An 18,540-nucleotide genomic window follows, 5' to 3' on the forward strand; every position below is an offset into this window, starting at 1 on the left:
TTAAAAGTAAAAAATAAATAAATAAATATTATACTTATTCCCAATTATTAATCAGACCTTGATTGGGATGAAAGTAGCTAAAGGATAATCCTTCTGCATCTGAGACTGACTTGGTACTAACAATATTACAACAGTAAGTATAAAGGTAACAATGACTATCTTCCTTCGGCCAGTCAATAAGGAACGTGTCTCATAGGCCGGCAGCAGTCGTTTCACAGCAATGCGACAATTCTTTGTCCGTTAACTAGGGCGACTTGATCACTTGAAAAAAGGAAACGAGTATTTCAATGACCCCCTGACTCTAATATATGGACGGCATATCAAGCTCCCCTATTTCAAAACTCTATTACAAAGGACATAAAGTTGAAAGTCTATTAATTTGAGATAGGGTACTTCGATTTGCGACCAGACCACAACCCTACCGTAGTTTTGGCTCGTCAACGGTTGACCTTTCGTTTAGTTTTTTAAATATTATTTGAATAGAGTTTCTGGGGGTCTATTCTATTGTAGTTAATCCGTTAATGGTAACGGCTTTTTCATTCATTGTGGCTCCTAGGAACTATATTGTGATTATTGTTATAAAAACAAGGAGGGCACAGACTATCAGCCTGTCTGTACTTTTAACTTGTTAAATAATATGTAAGTATCTGTGACTAATTATTCTATACCTATTTATCAAGGTCACAAACTCGCAAGAACAACTTAAACCCTTTGGATGAAGTTGCAAAGCCAGTTGTGAACAGGGTTAAGTTAAACCCCTGTTACTGACACAGGTACGTTTAACTTTGTATGATAAAATATGTAGATACATCTGGGCTACTAGGTAAGATGATAAGACGACACAATATAGAGCCAGCTTTAAGAAAGAGGGGTAAACAGAAGAAGAGATTCCCGGATTTGAAGAAGTATTCTAGGAACAGAACAATAATTTTACGTGTTTTAGTAATCCGCAAAGATGTAGACAAAAACGTACTAATTCAATGTAGCTCCCACTTTGCATCAATTTTACCTATACATTATGACTCGTAATTGATGAAAAGTGAAGTAACTTATGTGTAGGTATCTTGTAATAAGTATTATTTAAAGTGTGGAAGAGTCATGCTTCGGTACGAACGGATGGGCTCAACCGGAGTGATACCTCCGACCTCACAGAAAACCGATGTCAAGCAACGCTTGCGTCGTGTTTCATTGAGTGAGTGAGGTTACTGGAAGCCCAATTACTCCCCGTCCTCAGTCTTACCAATCCCCGAATCCTCAAAAATCCTTAAATTCCTAACTCCCAAAAGGCAGGAAACACACTTGTAATGTTTTAATGGATGGCGCCGATTGCTTACCATCAGGTGATCCACCTGATCGTTTACCACGGAACTTATCCCATTAAAAAATATTTCCACTCTCCCTTTGAAAGTTTTCTTGTCTTCTTTACATCAATATTGATATTAGTTCTTCAACTAGTTTCCTATAAATTTCCCACATGGCTTCAGATGAAAGTCCGCAACTTTGCTATAATGTTATTAATCATGCAGTTTTCTTGGCATTGTTTACTCAATAGAAAAATGACATGAAAATTGATGAGAATGACGTCACGTGCTGAAAACCACTCCCTTATAACTTACATTTAATTATATAGATAGTCATTGTTTTCTTGCGTAATTTAATTAATAACAATACAATTTATTAGCGTAGTGTAGAACAATTTCTACTCCTGGTCGGAGGGTAAAAATAGGTTAGAAGACTAACATTAAACATTATGTAGCCTATGTTACTTGTAACGATGCAGCTTCATAACGGTGAAAGAATTTTAGAAAACATTTTATAAATGTTTCTCAGTAAGTAGGTAGAAAACTATAAAAAAATGTTTAATTTTTTCATAATATAATATGTATTAAATTTAGCTTAGGTGTAGAAAGAAAGAAAGAAAATACGTTTTTATTACCTACATACGCAAAGAAAAACGATTGACATCTAGGTACAGTTTATGAAAAGATTTGAATATTGTATGGATATAGTTCATTTGTTTCGAATAGATTGGTACCATTGTCCCCAGAGAAATTGTTATTATGCCCTTTGGATCGAACTTTGGCTACTGCACAAAACATGCAACTAGGCACTTTGCTTTGATAGTACCTTCATAAAATATAACTCTATCTATCCCTTCCACACACAAAAGACGTGACAACACCACATTACATTTTCAAAATAAGCAATAAATCATCGACTCACGCTTTCCAATGCAACATTTTTGACAATGTTTGTTTTCTAATTAGATTTAAGTACCTACCCACCATACTTTCTACGCTCCCATTCTTTACAAATACTGCAGGTTCATTTCGATTAGCAACGCAGCACTTTCCATGTTACGAAACCCCATGGGCCGGGCTTACGTCACTATTGATGTACTTACATGATGCCATGAGGTCGGAGTAAACGCCATCGATGCTGATGTTGTAAAGAAAATTAGATAGGTAGGTACTTGCCTTTTACCGACCAAGCATAAAGTTGTGTAAATGGAATAGGCAAGATAGTGTTGCTTAGGAAATATGTTGATTAATAAAAAATTGTAAAGAATAGTGATGTAAATTATAGTTTTAATTGGTCATTCGGGTTTCGGTATTCTGTAGGCTTATTAAGGTCTAGCTTCGCCCACATTCATGTGGTATAAAAATCCGTAAGTATCATCATCCAACTCAGCCTATTTTATCAAAATTCGTTCAGTAGTTTCAACGTGATTGACTACACTAATATAAGAATATTACTATAGTGTGATGTAGAGGAATAGATGGATAAAATTCAAATATGGAGTAGGCACATAAAGGGAAATTTTATAGGTAGTTAGCCAGTTTTTAATGAAGGTATCCAAAGCCAACAGAGTTTGTGTTAGTTATATTACTCCCAAACCATAAATTTTCGTCTTATGCCCGTACATCTAGTACTATAGTCTCATTTACATGTTAGTCTTCTTATTAACTTTGAATAGGGGCAAAAACAATCTAGTCGCTGCTTTGACAGCTTAGTCTAGCGAAGACCGATGCCAATCGATCTAACAAAGACAAATACGAACTCTGTGAAAATCGGGTCAACTTTAATAGAATTCGTATCTCAATACTATACTGATGCACGTGTTAAAATTCAATTGCATCATGTATGACTGGAACACATAATTTAAATACATTTCGAACTATTGCGTGGTCCAGAATTTGTTATTGTAATCGTATTAGAAGAAGATTTCTCTAGAAAATATTTTTCCATATCATTTCGGGTAAAATTTTAGGTAGGTACCTACATAACACTTAAAGCCGTTTCGTATAGAAACCTCGTAACCATTTTTTTTAATATAATTAAGTTAAGAACCTACTGTAATCTATAACATACTTAACTAAATAATATGATTTTTATTAGGTAATATAGGGCCAACAGCTCCAACAACGCTACAGTTTCAGAAAGACATGATAAAATAAATAACAATCTCATAAAACACCAATGTACCACGTTTAAGCGTCTATATTTAAAACAAGGGGCTGAAATATAAGTATACTCGTAGATATAGCGGAACCACTTAAACGGATTGGTTTGAGGATTTTCTGCGGTGACCCAGTTTGGTTAAACCGTGGAAATGACGGCTTATCCCTAAGGCAAACTACGGAACCACACGCCAAGCGGAACGAGAAATACAATGCGATGTACTTTTTAAGGAAGACTAAATAAAGATACTAATAAATAAGTAATTCTGTTTATAATTGTGGTTTTTAATGATGCCATATGTCTCGTTACCCATTGGTAGTACCTGTATCTATATAGCCTATCAATATAGGTAACTATATTTTTATTTTCGGACCTGCGTAGCGAATTAATCACAATATCTAGACTGACCGACTTTTATAGTACCTAAATGCCATCCTAAGTTTTTGTGTACCTAAGTACTTATTGTACTTAAGGTACACCAAGGTCCAAAGCTTAATGTTTTTCCTATCTACTCAAATGATGGGTCATAGGTTAACTTTCATGAAAGACAGATACCTAATCAATACCACGTTCGAATCACTTTTAACTTGGTCTTATAAGAATATTTGTTCTTTAGCCTGAGAGAACGCAGTTATTGATATCACATAGACCTAGTCATTTAGAATTATACCGATAGTTACTTGGAATAGATTTTCAGAATAAGTAGTATGTATGTACTAAAAAAGATATTATAGGTAAGCCAAATTGTTTCTTGGAAAGGAACGTCTTATTTTTTATATTTTTGTTCTACATCTTGTTCCCTTAATTCTCAACATTACGTTAGTATATCAATTACACTTGTGGGTAGATAGTAGATAATCGTGTCCCGGTCTATATAAGAGTAATTATATAAGTAGTTATGATGTTAATGGTCACCAGGGGGCGCCAATTAACTATTACTCCGGGGAAACTCGGCGTTTAATTGGCCTTTAACATGAGCTATTATTGTTTTCCCGGAATTATGTCGGACTGCCTAGCGGGTTCCGACTCGAAAAGCAGGAGTAAGAATGGAGTGTTATTAGTCACAAAGAGTGACACTCCCTCTCGGAGAAGACACTGGATGATATTCCTCCCGTAAAAATGGTATATTGTTCTTTAATAATCGGATATATTTTACAAGAAACTTGGTTATTTATGGTATTAGGCATACCAAAACGTGTTAGTTTAACATGACGCCTACGCCTATTGCCTGTCCATTTCACCTACCGCCTTCTAGGCCGCCTAAATTCGGTTATTAGATTCAGGCTGGGGTTACTCTTTGCGAGAATTTAAAAACCTTCCTAGAATTGATCCTAATACAACAAGGTACAGTTTCGTAGAGCCTAACAAGGCTATCTTTTCACTAGAATTTGTACATCATAAGAAAGGTAGGTAGTTTACTCGTGGAAGCTTTGACTTATAAATCCTATGGTCAATGCGACGTATCTTATAGAAAACATAATAGGTAAAAATATCAACATTGTTTATACATATGTACACCGTTGTCATCAAAAAACACTTACGTACATATAAAATACCAAAATATATACGTCGTACGTGTGAAACCTAATAAATAATGATCACATGCCTCTAAGAGTACTTAGTACCTCGGAGCGAGGCCCCAGCGCTGTGAGGAGTGAGGGAGCCGCCCTCTCGGCGCCCCAACCTACGAGCCACTTCCATTGACCCAATTCCTACTCGTATGCTCCAAATTACTGACCTCGAGTTGTTTTCAACGTGCCACGAAACTGCTATGCTTTCACAGTCTTATATATCAGACCTCTGCGGCCTATTTACTGCGGTATATAAAGCCTTTTGTACCAAGTTGCAAACTTAGTTTAGGAGTTGAAATATTAAATTGATGGAACTGAATTTTGGAGGTAGGTATTCCTCTAACTTTATGTTGGGACATGGGCACCTAACCTGGTATAAGTAGGTATGTTGGTACAGGGGTATTGATTTGAAACGTCCATGTTCGTTATCGATATAAAATATAGGTATGTCATGGATTAGAGAAGGAAAGAACTTAACTGATGACTGAAAATAAACATGGTAAATATCCTGTCTCAAGTTTAATGATAGTGTTAGTGACGATGTCAGTTTAAAATGACTGAACATTGTTGATTTTTCATAGGCAGATCAGAAGCCAACTAACAAGAGTTTGCGTCAGACCTTTTTTTTCGTTTCAGGCAGAGATATTTAAAAGGCTTTTAGAAGAAAGACAAGGTAGCGAGTGAGATTCCTGACTCATTAAAACCAGTGGTCATCATCAGTCCTGTAAATAACTTTACACTAAACAACTTTGAACCTATAAATAATAACCCTCTCTACCTATTTACCTAATAATCCCACACGCTCTACCTACAAATCTATTATAATATTTTTTCTTAGACTAAAATACTATAAAACACATTGTGATTTATGGTAGCAGTGCAGGATTTTCATTTTACAGACAACAACACATATAACACAATGCTCTGCATCTCGCAATCAGTTCTAACAACAGCGCTATATCTGGAGCGACAATATAACCATCTAAATCATGGTATAGGCATGTCGAGTCCCAGTTGCAAGTGTGGACTAGAAACGAGGTCCCAGCACCGCTCGACAACTAGGTCAATGGTTATCAGGCGGCGGATGATCCGCGCAAGTGGAAGCGCAGCGTCGGCGTGGAATGGAACTAAGGATGTTCGGGAGAACCGTAACCGAAATCTAATGTTTCGGATATCAGAAATAATGAAGTGGAGAATCTCCTTTACACATGTTTTTTTTTTTAAGTTTATTTCTGTTCTGACGACTGTTGTGGTTGTTATTAGACCAATGAGGTAAGTATTTGCGTAAACTATTTTGGTCAAATAGATAGGACTCAAATCGAAGACTACCTAATAACGGAGTTATGTGTGAAATGCGAATAAGCGATAAGGAAGAAGAAAAGGAACACTGAATGCAGCACGATATAAATAATATGTAAAAGAAGTTTTTAATTAGGATGACATCAGTTAAGATATAATAGAAACCGGTCCCAATATCTTGGGATGAGGACAGGAAAATTAAAATAATGTTTAGTATGTGTATGTTAGGTATGTACCTAATGTTTTCTGTAGCTGCCTAGTGGTTGAATATTTGTACGTCCTAACCAAATGATACTTTGGCAAGTACCATTAATCAAATCATTAAGTGTCATTCATTAGTCGAAATTAATATGAACTGACTCATACGTGACTGTCGTCGGAACAGGACCACTCACAATTGTGTGGTTCTTTCTTCAAAAGACCACAAGAGAATAAACTCGCTTCTACTAAGATACCTTTTCTAAACTTTAAATGAAACTGTCAACTCTGAAGTTGCTTCGATAATTCCTCGCAATGGCATTCTGTGGCAGTGGTCCGATAATATCGGTTTTTTGTAACTGACTCTAATAAAATGGTGACGTGTTAAAATTTTAGGTACTTATATTGTAACATTTTTGTGTGCGGGAAAAAAATCACCAGACGACTCCATTCACCCTGCGTGGAAGGGAGAGCAAAATCAGACTTGCTGACTAAAAACCTCCGTTTCCCTAGTAATTGACATAAAATACCTATCGTTTATATCTGAATTCATATCCATATCCGAAACGTTTCTCAACCCTGGAATGGAGTCATTACTGTCGCCTCCACCGCCACTCAGCCCCGCGCCTCGATAGCAGTGACCTATATCTTTTTATTTGAAATGTAGGCAACAGGGCCGCCCGTCTTTATACGTTTTACATAATGAAGGCGCGCCCTAGTTTAGCCATGGAACTGTTTGGCGACGGCTTTGGTACTCGTGTCACCTCGTGTTATGTACCGTGGTACTTAACTACTACCTAGATAGATAGAAATGGGTAGTAATTAGCAACTGTGTAATTAAATAGTAAGATAAAACACTTAGGTGCCATTATCGGGATCTAAAACTACGATTACGGTTTGAGAGCAATATCTTCAAATTTATCAGTAGCCTAATTGCGATTTCCAATCTAGGAACCTTCAAGGTATGGAGATTATAGCAAATGTCTTTTGAAGAAGGCCTTTGTTAACCAGTGTACATCCACTGGTATACAGTAACAATGACGATGATAAAGAAAATGATATTTTTACGATTAGTATTAGGGATTGGTAAAATATTTCAGATGTAATAGGCCAACAATTACAGTGTTACTAAACCCTCGTAGTTATATGTATATGACGCGTATAGTCGAGACTGACACGGTCTTCGGATGTTAATTTCCTAATCGATAATAATAGTTTGTATGTAAGAAATGCAAAACCTTTTGTCTTATAATAGTTACCTAATTTAAACGGTTTGGTAGACAATAAAGTCTACAGTTTCACAGAATGTAGGTGACAGTTGCGAAAATATTCTGTTTCTAAAATTAGACCTGTTTTATGACCAGGTGGTGCTTGTTTGGACAGATGGACAGAATTACATGTCGCTTAATGTAGCTGGAAATTCTTTCAGTACTACCTATTACCTACAGTCGGCAGATTGTTAAACAATTGTCGTGGAAACAGCTCAGTTATAATACATTTAAGACCAAAATTTCTGTCCTAAAATCTGTAACCTTTAGAACGAGTTTGATTTACGTATAAAGTAATCGAAATGAGAATGATAGAAGTAAAAAAAAACTCATACTAAGGTTACTGACTTGACTAATTTACTGATTAGTACCTAAGTATGTATAAAATATCATAAACAAACAAAAAATGATTCTAATGGGCTATTGTAAAAATCATTATCATCAAATAAGTCATACGACGTCCACTGCTGAACATAGGCCTCCCACAACGGCTTACATAAGCATAAATCGTAAAAATGGTAGTAAATTATACTTTGACAGACAATACAGAAGTGCATACAACTGAAAACATCACGCTATTGGATAGTTTCTCTAAAAAAATATATTACAATGATCTCTACCGTATTGATGTACAAATAAGTACTATTTTTAAACGTAGGTAGGTAATATTTAACATAATAAGAAACACATACTTAATCCACATTACATTTTATTCTACAATCAAATACACTGGACAATTAATACATTAAGAACATTAAACATGTATATTATTATCATTGGCTAACATACGAACGTGGTATTATTACCTACAATACCGACGTATTCGTAGACAAAAAGCGCCTATATACAATGCAATAATAATTTAATAAGTAGAACTTGACAATAGCCAAATGCTAGTCCATTTTTTAGTAGAATTTATCTACATTTATCTAATAAAATTTGAGATCAATTTTTATCTCATATATTTATGCTTTCCTAGCTATTTGAGCACATCGGCCAGTCTCAAATTGCAGCCAATGGCAAAACACATAACATATAGTGCACAAGTACCAATAACTAAATACTAATGCACTATATTTTCCTTCCACCTCTCACTCAAATTCCTTCAATGGGAAGAGATGAGGCGCAGGACTTGGTTTACGTGTTACCAAAACACGGGGTTTAATTAACCGCCTTTCATTCAGACTTTAACTACTTACTTCTAAAAACACTTATGTCCTATTCGGGAATCAAACCCAGGACTGAGTGGCTATGTAGGAGCTAGATCCCCGACACAGCCATTAAGACAACTTTAGTCACAATTTTTATAAATATAAGGTGATCTAAAATTTATCTGCCGCGGCTTCATTTACCCCGGACTAGTTAATTCAATTTGAGAACATAAAGATGTTTAAACACTGACTCTACTCTACATTAAGTAGTTCACAAATACGCACCACAAATACTGTGAAAGAGTTAGCTCTTTCATAACATAAACATAGATTTGTATGCAAAAAAAAAATAATTATACAAAAAAAAACTACTCACAACACTACCCCCCATTTAAGCCGTGGCAGATACTTTTAAAGCTCCTTATATAGAACACAATTTATCTTACAAGATATGTAGACAAGTAATTTTTTTTTTAGATTTTTCATTTTTTTTTTTCTTTTCTACTTTGATTAATTTTATATTTAAAGCATTACTAATACAATTAGAAGGTGGTATCACCTTGAAGATACATGTACACAATAACATTAATTAGTGAAGACAAGTTTTTATATTTTATTGTCAGGATTCACAAATATGAACATAGACCACACTGTCCTACAGTGTCAAGCATAATATTATATATATGTAATAGAATAATATATTTAATATTTGACTAGATATAAATATATATTTATATTTATGTACGTCTTTGAAAGCTCCTATCAAGATCAGTCTGTGATCTCCGCGTCAGTCCGCTCTTGGAGCTATCAGACTCAATCTTACTCCTAAACATTTAGATAAGAAAATACACGTACACGAAATACATTTCTATCATAAATACAGTTGCAATACAATACGATACAATAAATATATTTTCAACACATCAAATGCGTTCACTCCTTCACAGCATACAACAACCCTGTCGAAGATTTTTGTTGTAAAAACAAGATTAAAATATGATATAATGGGTGGACCATCCTTTAAACTGTTTCATAAACAGTCGTACTTTTTGAACAAAGATGACTTAGTGTAATGTTACAGCCAAAGTAAATAATATACCTTACATACAATGTTACAAAAATACATATTTCTCTTTATAGTCGTTTTGGGTTAAATGAGATAAAAGAGTGTAGTATTGGACCCACTACAACATCATCACAGCTAATAGTTTCGGAAATGAATAGTTTTATTACACATCTGACCGAAATAGTTACATTTTATCACTACATAGTATAAAAATATGTTGCTTTCTCTGTCCCTATGTCCCTTTGTATGCTTAAATTTTTAAAACTACGAAGCGGATTTTGTTGCGGTTTTTTTAATACATAGAGTGTTTTTTTTATATATATAATACATGCATAATATATCACCATTGCACCCATGTGATGCTGGGGCTGGATACTAATATTATATTATAATTATAATGAAATTATTCAGTTTGTCTTTTATTCTGAAATTGAATTCTCGTCTTATAAGATTTTGAGTTACTATAACAATTTTATAAGAATAGTTTTTAAATATGGAATATGTGCAATTGTGTATCTCTCATTAGGCGCTTCTGTACTCTTAGTACGAGTTTGCTTTATGTTGAACGAAAACGAAACGAGAGAGCTTTCTGATAATATTCTGATTGTAAAATGTTTGAAATATAACACAAAACATCACAACTTTTGTTCCCGAGATTTTAAGCAGACTACATTAATAAGAGCTCAATTCATATACAATATTTCAAACATTGCATAATTGAGCATTTTATCACAATGTCAAATTGACATTTTTCGAATTTAAATACCTACAAACCGCTCATTATATACTTTGGCTGCAACAGATACACAGAAAATAAAGTCTATATTACGTTTTTGTACATTTTGGTTCGGAAAATTTTAATTTAGATAAATCTTCATTCATTTACCTTCATTTCCGGGTCACGCTAACAATATAATGTTATATACGAACATCTATTACAAAGAACTTACAGATATGAATTTACAGAAATGTATTTACAAAAGGTGAAAAAAGGTTTCGAAGTTTAGATGGGATTTTACCCGTCTTAAAATTGTCTTTATCAGTTTGTTTTGTCCGGGGTAGTTTGATGACGTCGCGAATTGCGGTATCGTCATCGTCTTAGCGTATAGTCCAGAAATCAAGTTATCTATATTGATATAGATACTGATACTTATGTCTTAAAATAGACTGTAATACCTAGGTAATAAAGCGCTCATAGATTCTATACATAGAAATGCAGTGTCCTACTAAATAATTACACCTACGACATACTAATAATAAATACAAAGATTTTGTGGTAAAAAATATAGCTTCTAATTACTACTATAAAGCGATCATGGATTAGATTTTAAACGCACTAATTTAAGTAACTATTTGCTCTTTCAAAACCATTAATGGAATGTATTGATTGGCGTAATGTTGGATTTTGTACTTTAAGTTTGATACATCGTTGTTAAGCAATAGTAACTAGTTCTATAAGATGATAATAATACAGCGTTATCGGACTCTGTTAACTGAATATGTTCATTTATTAGAAGGACTTGGTTTGAAAAAACGAGTTCATCATTTGTGTAACTCATTATACCGACAACCGAGTTTTGTAAACATTTCTTCAAATCTACCTAGCATCTAGCTTCACTGACGGACAGACTGACAGACTATTATTTATTTATTTATTTGTTGAAATATCAAACGTACTGATTTAATTGGAATAAATTATTTGACTTGACTAATGTAATTTCAAAATGTAATCATACTATAATCAACAATATCTAATTGGATTTTTATGTAGGTAGAATTATTTATGTTTTAAGTAAACAAAACTTGTAAACTATAGACGTACAGACATCAGTTGTCCGGCCACTTACATACATCTATCACAATACTTGATATTTTCCATCTCATTATGTTACAGAGGGTTCCCGTGCCTCGCTACAATTCATACGGACTTTCAGCAGGAACTCAGCAATGACCACTCGATAGAGATCACGCTAGTCTTGAAAAACTTGGTATTTGATGAGAGAGATAAGACTTAACTTACTAAATAAACAAACATACTGATCCTCACGCTTTCCTCCCACTAAATAACACTATTCTGACATACCTCTTTCGCTTCATCCACATTCATCAATTTCCTCACGCATTCTCATCCATTGATCCACTCTCAACTATACTAGCGTACTTACCTTTGTTATATAACGCAATTAGAGCTTGCAAGACATTGCAGATGAATATCTCATCTGCAAAGAATGATCTTTCTGATTTTATTCTGGTAGATATTGGTCTCTCCATCTTACGCCTTTTCGCGACTAGGTTTGGGTCTGCGCTGAGTTCGCTGAATTTGACCGTGTACAACATGCAGCTACTACCGTCTACCCTCCGCAACCTAAGATATAAGTAAGTGAACCTAAAACAACTTTATTACGTATTTTGTTTAGGAAAGAAAGTCAGGGAGTGTTAAGAATGGTTCTTGTGCCATACAGCAACCTGCAGTTAGTTTGAGTGGTTGTGGCACGTATACAATGTATCATTATCACATTATATATTATGTGTATTATTGTATTGTCACATTATAAAGAAAATGTCTATAAAACTCGATTCATATCATCATTAATTATATCTGTGTTTTAATGTGAATGATATATGGAGCAATACATGTAGAATAATAATAAAATAGGACTATTGATTGGGTACAAACGCGACTTGATGAGCTCTATGTACTTGCAGATGTGGAAAGTGTACACTACTGTTTCATTAAATGGGATTTTAATATGTCGACGCACTATAAGGTCGTTCACACTTTGGACGCCTAAGTACTATAATCTTATGGTGAGTTTGTAATCATGGATTGACACGACAATTCATGGAACGTAACTATCATAAATAATGTCTGTATTAATCCGCCAAAAAAAAAGAAAGAGCCAGTAATAATAGTTTCAGATTGTGAAATGCATTACATTCACTACAAAGCGTACATTTAGAAGTAATAAAGAATAAACTTAATGATATTTCTTGATCACAGAGAATACGAATCCAAAGGTGCGTCCACATCTGGCTGAAATGTAAAGATATGGACACACTATGATATGTATTACTACACTACTGTATAAAACAAAAACAGTAAGACACCGTCCTAAGACCGGTGGACAAAGAAGTGAGCCATCTGTTCTTAAAATTTAAATAAAATTTTATCTATTCTATAAAACTTTAATAATATTATACTATAAGTATTTTTGCCACAGTTTTGGCAAACAAACCAATTGATAATTTTCCCTACTGTCAGGGAACAGTTTGTAGTCTTTGAACAATTACATGACTGCAACAAAAGAGGAGTCGCTCTTGCGTTACCCACTCTAAACAAGCTTCCTAAAACTATTAGCTTCATAATACTAAATCTAGTCAAAATTAATGACTTCGCTTCGATATTTTGTTTAAGCTCTAGCACGGTCGGCTTTAAAATGCTGATGAAACAAGCAAAATAATTTCAATGTGCTTTATCCAATTTGTACCAAAGCGTTGCTTAAACTACGACAGATGGCCTAATTATTTGTCCACCAGTGTAAAATATAATACAATATAAATAGAGATATATTTTAATATACTTTTCATAGTTTCACATTATAAAGCGCGTTAATTTACAACCTACTTAAATACCATCAAGGTAATAATTTAATAGTCATCATCATGTTCTGTAATTGTTAAGATCGTGAAGAGTCGGTACCATGTTTAAGACAGGAGTATTGTAATACTGATGTCGAAACATATACCGACTAAGTACTACAAAGCAGTACTGTTGTCATAAACGAGATTGAACGACGCTACGGTTACCCGAAGCGTAGTTAGGGAGTCGCAATAGGGAATATCCAAATCCAATGGCACGTCACATCATATCGAGATTATCATATAAAGTACAAGGCATAGTATTCTGAAATGTATTTTATTGTAACGTAACTTAATAACTACTTTTGTTTGTGTTGTATTTTTAGTGTATTATTTTCCTTTCATCTTTCTTCCTCTCTAACCAGGTGGTCCTCAATAGATGCTTAAAAACGGGAAACAACCGAAACTAGTTACCGAAAAATTACCAAAATTGGAAAAAAATAACTGCAGTAAAAGTTCTGCTCCAATTGTATGCAACCTGCATCACTGGCCTACTTATCCTTATTCCACCTATCACAAACAATCGGGTTGGTGTTTTTTTTTGAGGGGGCAAAATCATCATAAGACTCCTCTCGCCCCGAGTTAGGCGAGAGGGAGCGTCAGTCTCTTACTGACTAAAAACCACCCCGTTCCTACTCCTTCTTCGAGCCGGAGCTCCAATAACCCTAGTGGCTGTTAGCAGCTCCGGTCAGACATTGACCATAGTGGCCCCCATCTGTGATGGTCTGAACTGGCCAATGAAGGCAAGCAAGAGATGGGAGACCGATTTCTCATCATCGTTCACTCCAGCCAGCCAATTAAGGTAAGCCGGAGATGAAGAATAGTGACTTTCCTTAGGAACAAAACTAATCTATTCTAAACTACTACTAAACTAATAAACCACACCCTTGTCTTCAAAGGAAATATTGCATGATCTCAGGTTTTAAGAAGTCGAAGTACCTTTCGAGTGCCTTCTACGGAAAACATGTTACCTCAACAATATGACCTAAATTTTTACAAAGTGTTTATTTAAAAACTGCAGGCAACGTAAACAAATACTTGAATTCTGGGTTTTGGCTAATTATTGCGAACTCAAGGCTAATGAGTAGTCAAACAGTATCTGAATTAATATTCTACACATATTTGTAAAGCTTTGGTGTTTTTCTGATGTGAAACTAATATCAACTCGATAATACAGAAACATAATACAATATAATTTGAAGATATACCAAAACTATTACATTTTAGTTTGCAAAAAATATAATTGATGTTTGAATGAAAGTAAAACTGTAAAATGTACTGGCTAATTTGAGAAACAACTTGAATGTAAATATAGGACCAGTGGCTAGATATTATCAATCTTTCTTATATGAACTATAAAACTGTATTTAAGTATATTATTTAAGAAGACTGCAGTTATTAAACGAACAACTTTTTATGTCATATTATATGTAGGTAACAGTGACCATAGTAAAATAATACCGTAAATATATCTCAATCAACCCGCATTGAGCAAGCCTGGTGATAAATGCTCAAACGTTCTCCGTGCGATAAGAGGCCAGTGGGCAGTGGCTACTTGGAGCCAGAGCCAGAGCAGTGGCTACTTAGGTTGATGATTTTGATGTTGAAATCATCACAAATTAAACTGATAATGATATCAGAAGATTAAATTATAAAGATAAAATTTGTACTTTAAGAAACAGCAAGTAAGTTCAGTTTATAATAACAGAACCGATATTTAACGAAACTAATAATCCTTTAAAGCCATGTAGGGATTGCTAAGCATCTTCGTAATTCCAGTTCATCTGATGATGGTGATTAGCTTATGTAAGTTTTCTTATCTGACTGAAACTAACATGAAATGCCGTATTAAATGTCTCTGACATTTAATAAGTACTTAATAACTGCCGTACTCAGAGAGACATTGAATGAGTACTTAAAACTATTCCTTAGTAACGATTTTCTATGGAAAACATTTCTAAGTAGTGGGTTAAGTAACCATTAAATGACTCTCAGTAGGACGGCAAGACTTCCATAATTAAATAATACTATTGCCTTGTAACGGTATGACGATTAGGTGAGAATGAAAAAAAAAAAATCAATCTAACCTAAATCGTTATGCCGATTTTTTTTTCTTTTTAGACTTTCGTAACTGGTGACTTTCGTTGGAGTTTTCTCAGCCGTGATATGATGTGGGTGTCTAATAAAGTTTTTAAAGTTTTGTTACGATTAGAGCGAGAAAGATTTGTGTTAATGCTTGGTGAGGTCTTCAATAGCTGGACAGCCGCCGGTATATCCCAGCCGCAGAGCTCGAGTGCTTGCAAGCATTCCAATTCAGAGATCTGAAAATTATAGTACAATCATGTTAGCTTGGTATGCTATATAGTTTAGACATGCAAGTATTATGAATGTGTGGTTATGAGAGGTATTTATAAAAGGGTAGTACCACTGGTATCGCATCAAATCTAATGCATATTTTTCTGTTACTTATTAACTGTACGCTTACAAAGCAAGTACTTTATTGTACAACTATTGGTGCATATAATATGTCTAAAAAGCTTTGGATACTTCGCGTTTGATTGGATTAGTTTTTAATGTTTACATAATATAAAGTTCAAAATTATACTCGATGCATGAACATGGCGTCGTTTATTATTAGGAACACAGAACTCAATAACATAAGTATAGAAAACTTAACTACATTTTTCTATTTACACTGTGAAGAAAATTGTGATAACATTACAAGATGTAATGTTATCGCATGCCATTTGTCTGTGAGATATATGCAACAAACTATACTAACCATGTGTTCAAGCAGATCATAAAGTGTGCGAACTTTGTTGGCGTTGTCATTACCGTGACCTGAAATTATAGCCATCTCTAATTAGAGAATTCAAACATATGACATAAACAAATTGTGTATAGAAGTAGCAATTCTCATATAATAGCATATTTTTTAATTTAACAGCAGTAATCCAAATGTCCATGTTGGAGATACATTTGCTTTGTGTTTGCCGTATTATTACAACTGCAATATTCGCTATTGAACTGAGGCAGATTTTGTCAAAATCGATTGTTAGACAGTCTGCTATTGCCTGGTTGCAATTCTGGCATATGTCATGCATGCATGTTGATACCAAATAACGTCATAGAAAAAAGCTACCTTCTGCTGAGGCGTTCCCATCTTGGCAGTCTCCATCGGGGGCCTCGAAGTAAACCATCGTAAAGATCTCATCCTCCTCTTCGTCAGGTAATTCATCTGAATATCGCTGGTATCCCGAAGGTCCAGGTACTGTCATATATGGCGGGTCTGCCCTAGTGGCAGTTGGCAGATTTGGACTTTCATATCCTGGTAACCGAGGTTTCGGTTGCAACGGGCGCTCTGGTTTTTTCTCTGTTAGATGCGCATTGCGAGGTGGCAATGGCACATAATTGACCTGCAGCAAATTGTTATTGGTTAAAAATAAATTTTAACGTTAAGTAACTAGAAAGGTGTTATCTATCGAGGTTTCAATCTCGGATGGTACTAGACTTAGTAAAATATCATTTGTGATTTTTGTAATTGTTTAGAATAAAACAAAATAAAGAAATGTGTTCTTTGGTTAAATCAAATGATATCGCAATCAAACTTGGATGAAGCTTGAAACTGCTTTACAATGTTACACCACACTGATTTTCTCCTCTGCTGTGAGTGTCATAGACCCTAAATAACTATGTGTGGATTATACAAAGAAATAGTTTGTGCAAGAATCGAACTCGCTACATGTAGCACAGCGGCCAGTTGCCCAGTCGCTGTGCCAATCGTGCAGTACACATTATTAGAAGTAAAGGGTAATTACTTTTTCAGCAATTTGTTTGCAAATTGCTGTGACAGTAGACGCTGTGGTGCCTGGGTGGCACTTCAGCATCAGCGCTGGAGTATCCTCCTTGTCTCCTTTTATAATTATCATAGGTCCTGAAATTATACAATGAGAAAATAAACAAATATTGTTTTGAATAATAATTCATTAAAGTTTCGATTCTGATGGAATTAATGCTATCTCATTAATTGGTTGGTCGTAACTAAAACAATAAAAATATAAAACTGCTGTTAATTATACTTTAATCTGATAGCAATTGTAGCTTTAGATTTACCATACATAAATAAGATAATATATTCGGTAAAAGACAATATTGTGAGTTTCTTGCTGGCTTGCAAGGGCTAACAAACGAGCACACTTGGACTGATTGTAAAGTACCCATATCTTTTAGATAGGAACCACTTTTAAACTGGAGCTGTAGACAGCCGCAAGGTAACCCTTGCCAAGATTCCGGCTCGAAGCAGAATTAGGAACGAGATGGTTTTTAATCAGTAAGAGTCTGATACTCTATCGCGAGAACTCGGATGATTTTCCTCCCTCAAAAAAAGCAATCCGTTTTATACTCACCGGGTTCTTTCGTTGTTTCTTCTTCGAAGTTTTTAGGTTTGGACTTCTTTCCTTTGCCCCCTTTTCCCTTAGACGGCTTCGGCGCTGGCTCGAGATGAAGGCGCTCTAGAAGTCCTAGAGCCGGCTTTGGGAAAAATGGACGTCCCGGCTTTTGTGACTTGTGCGGCCTCGGCGCACGCGGCGGTAGTAGAGGCGCGAGATCGGAATTCTTCAATGATTTAACACACAAAAGAGAGAAAATATTAACTTTAGTCATAAATAAATATACATAAATATGTCTTTTCAAACAAACTTTCAAGCGGTCCTCGAAACCGCTAAGCGTTGCACGGCATTCCCCAATACGGTGCTTAAATCGTGACAACCGTTTGCCCGCGATGCCGATGCTTTACTTAACGTTGCATTCAGGAATAAAGTAGTATAATAAGCAGAATCAAAATATACTATACTGTACTAATTTGAATTGCCAATTATATCGCCTTG

The 18,540-nt window shown here is 34.9% G+C and overlaps 1 protein-coding gene across 1 annotated transcript; it reads right to left on the bottom strand.

Moving 5' to 3' along the window:
* Positions 1-8,490: 8,490 nt before the first annotated feature.
* On the bottom strand, positions 8,491-18,505 carry LOC126912456 (uncharacterized). The gene is made up of 5 exons (XM_050704582.1): positions 18,061-18,505; positions 17,473-17,588; positions 16,797-17,070; positions 16,437-16,495; positions 8,491-15,975 (listed from the first exon to the last, which is right to left on the bottom strand). Exons 1-5 carry the CDS (start codon positions 18,314-18,316, stop codon positions 15,772-15,774), a joined length of 909 nt encoding a protein of 302 aa, XP_050560539.1. The 5' UTR covers positions 18,317-18,505; the 3' UTR covers positions 8,491-15,771.
* Between the last annotated feature and the right edge of the window lie 35 nt (positions 18,506-18,540).

Source organism: Spodoptera frugiperda, chromosome 25 (assembly GCF_023101765.2).
Source record: "Spodoptera frugiperda isolate SF20-4 chromosome 25, AGI-APGP_CSIRO_Sfru_2.0, whole genome shotgun sequence".
Taxonomy (NCBI): Eukaryota; Metazoa; Arthropoda; class Insecta; order Lepidoptera; family Noctuidae; genus Spodoptera; species Spodoptera frugiperda.

Excerpts from the sequence above, each read along its gene's own strand:
- LOC126912456 (XM_050704582.1), bottom strand. The coding sequence starts at position 18,316 with ATGACTAAAGTTAATATTTTCTCTCTTTTGTGTGTTAAATCATTGAAG. Across the intron at positions 17,589-18,060 it reads AGAAACAACGAAAGAACCCG|GACCTATGATAATTATAAAA; the intron begins GTGAGTATAAAA and ends GTATAATTTCAG. Across the intron at positions 15,976-16,436 it reads ATGATCTGCTTGAACACATG|ATCTCTGAATTGGAATGCTT; the intron begins GTTAGTATAGTT and ends TATAATTTTCAG.